We start from the raw sequence: 8,897 nt of genomic DNA on the forward strand, positions 1-8,897 counted from the left end.
TTTCCTGCGCTCCGCGGCCCTCGCCCGCTCGGCGGAGGGTGGCCCCGTCCCGCCCCCGCTTCCTTCCCTTCCTTCCCTTCCTTCCCTTCCTTCCCTTCCTTCCTTCCCTCCCTTCCCTCGCCGCCCGCCTGCGGGCGCCCCCCGCGGAGCCCGGGCCGGCGCCGGCAGCGGCCCCCGCCCGCGCACACGCGCAGCGCGGCGGCCGCGTCCCCGGCATGCGGAGCTGCAAGATGGTCCGGGTGGCCAGCGTGCTGGGGCTGGTGATGCTCAGCGTCGCGCTGCTCATCCTCTCCCTCATCAGCTACGTCTCCCTCAAGAAGGACAACATCTTCGGCGCGCCCCGCTCCGCCGGCGCGGGGGGGCCCCGCATGTACATGTTCCACGCGGGATTCAGGTAAGGGCGCCCGCGCCGCCGGCCCGGCCCGGACACAGGGGGGCCGCCTCTCCCCCCGCTTGCTCCCTTTTCACCAAAGGCAGAGAGCCCCGGCAAGGCCCCGCGAAGGCCCCGCTGCCGCTCCCCCCCCCCGGGGGCTGCGCTAGCCGCCGGGGCCCTGCCCGCTCCCTGCGGAGGGGCCGCCGGGGCCTGCGGGGGGCAGCCCCCCCACCCCCCCTCCCGGGGACCGCGGCACGGCGGGGCCGGGCCGAGCGTGGGAACCTGGCGGCCCCGGGGGGGGCTGTAGGCCGGCGAGGGGGGAGGCCGACATCACCCGGCACGGCACGGCACGGCTCGGCTCGGCTCGGCTCGGCTCGGCTCGGCTCGGTTCGGCTCGGCCCGGCTCGGCTCGGCTCGGCTCGGCCCGGCTCGACTCGACTCGACTCGGCTCGGCCCGGTTCGGTTCGGCTCGACTCGGCTGGGCCCGGCCCGGCTCGACTCGGCTCGGCCCGGTTCGGTTCGGCTCGGCTCGGCTCGGCCCGGTTCGGTTCGGCTCGGCTCGGCTCGGCCCGGCGCGGCGGGGAGCGGCGCGGCGGTGCGGTGCGGTGCGGGCGCTGTCCGCGGTGCTGATGCCGCCGGTGGCGGCCGGCACGGCGGGGCGCGGGCCTGGGCACGGTGGTAACGGGGTGCGGGTCTGTGTGTCCGTGTGTCTGCGTGTCTGTGGGTGTGGGTGCGGGCGTGGGTCCGCGTGTGCGTGCTCCTCTCCAGGTCCCAGTTCGCCCTGAAGTTCCTGGACCCCTCGTTTGTGCCCATCACAAACTCCCTGACCCACGAGCTGCAGGAGAAGCCCTCCAAGTGGACGTTCAACAGGACAGCGTTCGCACATCAGAGGTGAGCCCGCGGCGGGGCACCGCTCCTGCTCACCAACCAGGCCGTCCCCCTCTCACCTTCCCTAAGGTTGGCCCTTTCCCCCCGAGGATTTAAGAAAATACAATCAGGGACTGCTAAATACTCTGAGCTCTGAGTAATTTGCCAGCAGTGAGAGACAAAGGCTGAATCAGAGCATTCCCCAAGATGGTAACAGCTATCTTAGAAGAATTGATTATTTCAGAGCAGGACACCAAGCTGCAACACGCATTATTTTACCAAACGGCATGTGACCCAGTTTCCCAGAGTGCAAGTGAAATTGTCATTTCATCAAGATAAATGGCTGGTTTTTTAAAACTTGAAACAAATCAAACCATAAGAACCATGAAATGGAGGGCAGAACATGCCCAGTGAAACTTCCCAGCTAATAGCAATTCTGAGCAAGTGCAGTGCAGCTCTGCCTTTCCAGCTCTAGCTCTGGCTCGCAAAGTGGGCAAAGAGAGGAGCTCGGGTGGTGACCATCAAGTCCAGATCCAGCTGAGATGCCCTCCTCACACATTGCCTTCTGCCTCCTATTTGTACATTGCACTGACTTTTCTGGTGGGTGGCAGTGGAAAGTGTTTCTCTGTTCCTTCAGTTCTTCAAAGCTGCCTTGTTCTTAATATGAAGCAAAATCTGCTTTCATTTTCTCATTGTCATTCCTCATTGCGATGCAAACTTGGAGATGTGGCAGTGGCCACCCCTTAGAATCACTTGGTTCCTGGCATCACCATCTAAGCCTTAATAAATATCTTAGTGTCACTTCACTGTTGATATTAGCTAATGCCTCAAGGTCTGCCTTTGCATTTGTCTGTTAGCCATAACCCATAATTAGGGAACCCACTGGGACTCCATTAATGCTTAGACATTGGAGGATGCGAGCTGGAAGGAAGGTTGTTTGTTTTCCATAAACAGGAGCAAATAAAGTGGTATTGGTTTTCTAATTTTATGCCCTGCTAGGGAAATTCCTGAGCAGGGTTGGTTTGTTTGTTTTTAAGTATTCCTAATAACCCTTTTAAAAATTCCAGTGTGCTTGCCCAAATAAGACATTAAGGAATTATGTTTACATAAAGTGAGACAGTGACTGTCACTTTTTTATGATCCAAAGCTCCTTAACGAGAGCATGCAAAGTGCTTGTATTTAAAAAATCAGCTACGTTCCTGTTAACACAACTGAATAGTCTGGACTGCTTGATTTTGCTTTGCGTACATCTTGGCAAACATGCTGCCCATCATTACCCAAGATCCATGGTCCAATACCAAGAGTGAGGTATACGACTGCAGAGAGCACCAGCAGAGAGCATGTCCACCGGCCATATCTCACAGCGTGAATAGAAATCTGTTTTGCACTGCTGTGGAGGGTCATGACAGGCCCCTTCAGAAAGGTGAATATTGGGAGTGTATGCAGTTACATGCCTCAAACTTACAAAAAGAACCCAATATTGTAATTCTGACACTATTCCAAGACACATCCTTAGCTGGCATCGGTCAGGACAGTCCAGCAACATCAGCAGAGCACTAGGTGAGGAACTGGCTCCATAATCCCTATTTATTGTTATTAGTTTAAAAGCCATTCCACCACATTTCTACACTACTTTACTACATTTAAAGTTTTAGGCCTAGCCAGAAAGATAATCTCTCTACCATAGAAAAAGGGGAAACATAATGAAATGTTTTCTTTTCTTTTTCTATTTTATTTTAGGCAAGAAATCCTTCAGCATGTTGATGTAATAAAGAATTTTTCTTTGACCAAGAACAGTGTTCGGATTGGACAACTGATGCACTATGATTATTCCAGCCATAAGTATGTTTTTTCTATTAGCAATAACTTCAGATCACTGCTTCCAGATGTGTCACCGATCCTGAATAAGCATTATAACATTTGCGCTGTGGTTGGAAACAGTGGAATCCTGACTGGGAGTCAGTGTGGACAAGAAATAGATAAATCTGATTTTGTTTTTCGTTGCAATTTTGCTCCAACTGAGGCTTTCCAAAAAGATGTTGGAAGGAAAACCAATCTTACGACCTTCAATCCCAGCATCCTGGAGAAGTATTACAACAATCTTTTGACCATTCAGGATCGCAACAACTTTTTTTTAAGTTTAAAAAAGCTTGACGGGGCCATTCTTTGGATCCCCGCTTTTTTCTTCCACACGTCAGCAACAGTCACAAGAACACTGGTTGACTTCTTTGTTGAGCATAGAGGGCAATTGAAAGTCCAGTTGGCTTGGCCAGGAAATATAATGCAACACGTTAACAGGTGTGTATTTTCTCTTGCATTTCATTTGTCAAAGTATGTATCTCTGTACATATAGCTACAACTGTACTTATTTTTCTATTCGTGCCTGAACTGATATGCACTCTCTAGGAAGTTAGGGCCTGGTACTATTTGCTTTTAGTGCAAATGCAGCTTTGTTATTGCTTCAGTAAGTACTCCAATTATTTCTTTACAGATTTAAATGGCACCTGTGCCTTGGGTTGTTTGCTCACACGGGGGTATATTCACCACTGGACTCTGCTCCTGCCAGTGCTTGCACAAAGACAGAAGGAGCACAGAGGAGTTGAATGAGAGTCTGCATAAGCAAAACATCATTTATGGAAGAATTTGCATGATGTGCCCATAAGAGTTTGCACAATGTCTTCTATAAATGATCGCCTCAGCTAGCAAATAGGGATGCTAACAGACATAACTGCAGAGTGGCCCAGATAAAACTGTAATAAATCATACAAGGATAATGTTGTCAACCTCATTAGCAAATGCACATGTGACCAGGGTTCAATGAATTTACTTTCGTGGGTAAGGCACTACTTTTCCTGGTTTAAAAAAAAAAAGGCAAAAATGCATTCGGAAGGGGGCCACAAGAGGGAATATTGATCAGTGTGTCAAAAGGAATATTCTGCACTCCCGTTTATTACAGCCTGACCTAAGCAGCAATCCTTACCTTATTCAGATCATCAGCCATGAGTATTGATGGGCTCCACGCAGTAATTTCTTTCTCTTACAGCAAACCCATGGGTATTATTTCTAGCCTAAACTAACATGCCTTTATTATTTTCACAGATACTGGAAAAACAAGCATTTGTCACCCAAGCGGCTGAGCACAGGTATTCTCATGTACACCCTTGCTTCTGCGATATGTGAAGAGATTCACTTGTATGGATTCTGGCCGTTCGGATTCGATCCCAACACCAGGGAAGATCTCCCTTACCATTACTATGATAAGAAAGGAACGAAGTTCACGACCAAGTGGCAGGAGTCCCACCAGCTGCCTGCAGAGTTCCAGCTGCTCTACAGGATGCATGGTGAAGGACTGGCCAAACTCACCTTGTCGCATTGTGCCTAAGAACCTAAATCTCCAAGTGCCAAATCATTGTCTAAAAAGTGCCCAAAACTGAATTAAACGTTCTTCAGATAGAATTCTAAAAAACAAAAAACTAAAATATTTTCCATAAGATAAAGATGCTTTTTAATCACCCTTATCACTGGTCATCAGAGGGTTTAAGCATATTTGGCAATGCAGACGCATTTATCAGATTCTGTGGATGCTATTCATGCAGCAAAGAACTTGGAATATTTTGCATTTATAGATATGCTTCTAAATACGTTTTAAGATATTTTCATATTTTAGCATTCCACTAAATGCCTCTAAATCTCCTAATTTTATTGTTCCATTCAGATCAGAATTAGAAATGTTAGTTTTAAATGATTTTGCTTCTCTTGTATTTGTTGCTATGAATAGTTCAGCATCCGTAGATTGCCATGGCCAATTGAAAAAGCTGCTCAGAATTCCAGTTTACCATCGCTTCCAAGTTCTTCAGTGTGGATCCTGATTTCCACTGCTTGCATGTTTTCATATTTACTGAACTTTACATTTTTTTGGAATAACATGAAGAAGGTCAAAATATGGCCTGTATCATAGCTAGGCATTTATAATACTCTTAGAATACTTCAGTGTTTTAATTCAATTTGGGCTGAATCTTAGTCAAAATTAGACGAACTGAATTTTTTTCATTCACATCTGTGGGATCCTGTTTGACCCTTTAGTTTTAAAGTTAAAATACCAAAACAAGCAGTATTAGATTTTTTTTTTAGTTTTATTTTTTTTTGAGCTTCTGTTCCGTGCTGCAGAGGACCCCAAGAGCCTGCCCCACGGTCCCGGTCATCCTCGGGCCGTGTCCGCCGCAGCCTGGCGGTTACCTGTATGCCGAGCGGGGACGTACCGGACCGTGCCACCCCCAGATAACCAGACACAGCACCCCGGTTAGTGAATATAACTGCATCTAGCAGGAACAGAGTAACTGTGAACAGAACAAGATCAAAGCCAAAAGCAGTATTTTTAGAAATCTATTTCTAAAGGGAAGTGAGCGTAACAGGAATGCAGGCAACAAGAAATACAATCACTCACTAGATTTTCACATTTACATCTCTAAAACCACATTCAGGCAACTTAATTAGTGGCCTCGTTTTCAGGTCACAAAGAAACGTTCACTGCAGTCAAAGGAAGACGTAGGTTTTTGAGTACCTTTGAAAATCAGACTATTTGCTAAGAGGACAAATTTTAGGGTCACTTAAAGTTTGAAAATGTTGGCCAATATGTCTCAGGATAAAGGAGTCTGTAAAATAACTGTTTTTCTTATTAAAACAATCATACTTAAAAGTATTTTAACATTTTTATATAATTCTGTATTAAGCTAAGTGAGACCTGACTGTACACTGAAAGAAGATGCAAAAGTGCATTTAAAATCATACTTTATAATTCTGCATTTTCATTTTTCTAAGATTCTTTACTTACAAGTAGGTGTAGAAAGCAAGGAAGGAGATCCCTGGTACAATATAAAATCCCGAGCAATGCAGAGCATCTCCCAGTGCCCATGGGCATCCCTGGCCCCCCACAGCTCCGCCAGCTGTTCCCGTTAGGATTAGGCCTGAGCCGTTCCCTCCCAGCCCCAAAGCCCATCCTTAATGCCACCAATCCCACTTGCAACAGCTCCAAAACACCCGATTTCCACTGCTTGTGGTGGAAAAAATGACTGCATCCTCCACAGGACCGAATTTAGTATGTCCATGGCAATTGCGACCAGGAGGGACTTCATCCTGAAAATACCAAGGATTTTAAAGCCATGTAGAAAATCCCCCTTTCTTCCCTATTTTAATTATCCGACATGTTCTGGCTTTTATTTTTTAATGGGTATTTAGAGCTTGGACGTGCTATGGAAGAAGCTGGGATGCTCTCTGATATGGCCGAGCATGGACCACGCCAACCTGATGCCGATGAGTGACTGCAGATTCGCTTCTGTAGAAAATCCATTACTGCTAAGTTTTCTCTCCCAGTCGCATCAGGCTGCATCAGCATTTCTGCTCTCTTTGGCTTTCCTTGCTATTGTAGTAAGCCTGTGCTCATCACTATTCATACAGCAAAGTACGACTTCTAGCAAATGTTATTATTAAGACATAGTTGTATAGTAATAGTAGTGTATTATGCCGTATGGCGCCATATGATTTATTATTAATATTACCATTTATTATTTGTGTGGTAGCAGCATGCAAGGGCCCAGTCGGGAGTCAGAGTTCAGTCGTGCTAGATCAGCAGCAAGCAAGCGGACAGGCTGTCCCGAGAGCTGACGATTGCCATGTCCCCCGGGGAAGAGCCGAGCCCGCTCGTGGCTGCGGGGACAGCGAGGGCCCCTTCGCGGAGCCGTCCCCAGCAAGACGCGGCGGCGGCTGCAAGGGGCTGACCCAAAAGGCATGTCCAAGCCAACAGCGAGGCGCTCCTGGGACGGAGTAGGAGCAGGGGGGAAACACCAGTTAAGCAAAGTCCTTTGAGAAACCTTTCTTCAGGTGCATATGGATTTTTATTTTTCCCCAAAAAAAAACAGAAAAAGAGAAAAAAGGAAAGGAAGTGTTCTGCACTAGTTATTAATGAAGTGCATCAATTAATCATTTCCAGTATAATTTACTATTGAACTGTACAGTAAATGTGTGTTTGCTAAGGCAGGCAAATCGGTCTGCAATTCACGGAGGTGCAGAGCCAAAAACATGCCCAGCAGCCAGGACCCGGCTCTGCCGAGAGCCCGCTGTGGTCCACCCTCCGGGGAAGGGCCGTCGCTGGCTTCAGGGCTGGACCACTGCTAGTGAGGCATGTTGCCTCGTGGTTAGCGCCAGGCATTTTAATTAAGAGGCAGGTTATCAATTTCACGGAGGAAGTGAACATTTTTAATCAGCACTTTAAAGCAATGCGAGCAATTGCCATCATATTTGCTTGAATGTCGAGGCCAATGTGCTCTGCTGTTTTCCACTGCCGGCTCTCCGTGGTGAGAAACCGCACCGGCAGATGCTGTTTGGCTGCTGTGTATTGTTTACATGATATAACTAGTTTAAATTTAATGTCGTCGCAAGTAAGTATTCGTTAGGCTAAATGAATGTTTTTCCGTCCGCTCATGTCCCAAGGGCACTTTGGGGGATGGGAACAGCCCCCCGGGGTGAGGTCCTGACTCCTCGCTGGGGTTTGGCAGCGCCTTCACCCCGGCCGTGCGGGCTCCTCTCCCCGACGGCAGCGGGACTGCCAGCCGGGCGCACGCACCGATGTGGGTGCTGCACGCTTGTGCATGAGACCGAACCAATCCGCCGTAGAATTGCACCGTTTTTAGCAAAACTCGGACACGAAGTTCCCCAGCGTTAAGCCGACCGGGGCACTGCGAGGGGCCGGGACCCCCCGTTCTCGCAGCAGAGCCCAGGCAGGTTCCCGCGGCGCCGGGGCTGAAACGCCAGCCAGCGCCGGGCGCAAGGCTGTCCCTCGCTGCTGCATCTCATTGGAAAATCCCAGTGGAGCTGGTTTGGGCTGGCTTGCGGTCTGCCAAAATTGTGCCTATTTCCCTGAATCTTCATGTGGAAGGAAAAAAGGGAAGAAAGTTCTGACACTACTCCTAGAGTCCTAAATCAATCTTTTCTGAATAGCGCATATTTTCTTTCTGTTTCAAAATTGCTTCTTTGAGCATCTATGTTAGAAGATAAAAAGTAAAAAATAGAAACTGAAACCAAATATTTAAATTGTCCCAAGGTACTTTTTCTTAATCTATTTTTAAAAAATTGAGTTCCTTTCCTAATCAGGAAAAAAGTTACAAAAATTGTCCACAGCTTTTCAGAAGCAGGATTTGTGTTAAAAGGATCGCAATGGAAAGGCGTGTTGCATGCACAGGAGCTTGATTTGACCTCCTTAATTTAAGCAAACGTAGCCTCTGAGATGCATTGCACTCGTAGTGAAGTTGTGCTATAGCAAAAGGCGACAGAGTCCTCCGAGGTAGGGCAGGAGCAGGACATGGGGACGAGACATGACGTCGCTGCCACGTGTCCAGCCCGGGGGTGGGGGGACAATGCAGCCGGGCTGCAACTTCGCCAAGGCACAAAGACATGCCGAGTGCTCAGTACGGAGCACAAAAATGATTGCAAATATCCAGAAATGGGAATACGGAAAAATTATTGACAAAGGGCCATATTATATCATTGATTTTTAAGCAAAACTCCCCATTGATTTTTCAGAACCGCATTGAACATTTCAGAATCATTGATTTTAATGGGGAGTTCTGCTCCAAAATCAATGGCGCAATACAGCCCAAAGTAA

General features: G+C 48.1%; 1 protein-coding gene across 1 annotated transcript; it reads left to right on the forward strand.

The window, feature by feature from the left end:
* Positions 1-215: 215 nt before the first annotated feature.
* On the forward strand, positions 216-4,944 carry ST8SIA3 (ST8 alpha-N-acetyl-neuraminide alpha-2,8-sialyltransferase 3). Its single transcript, XM_067315954.1, has 4 exons — positions 216-394; positions 1,142-1,264; positions 2,981-3,538; positions 4,340-4,944. Exons 1-4 carry the CDS (start codon positions 216-218, stop codon positions 4,620-4,622), a joined length of 1,143 nt encoding a protein of 380 aa, XP_067172055.1. The 3' UTR covers positions 4,623-4,944.
* The last annotated feature ends 3,953 nt before the right edge of the window (positions 4,945-8,897 follow it).

This window comes from Apteryx mantelli, chromosome Z, assembly GCF_036417845.1.
Source record: "Apteryx mantelli isolate bAptMan1 chromosome Z, bAptMan1.hap1, whole genome shotgun sequence".
NCBI lineage: Eukaryota > Metazoa > Chordata > Aves > Apterygiformes > Apterygidae > Apteryx > Apteryx mantelli.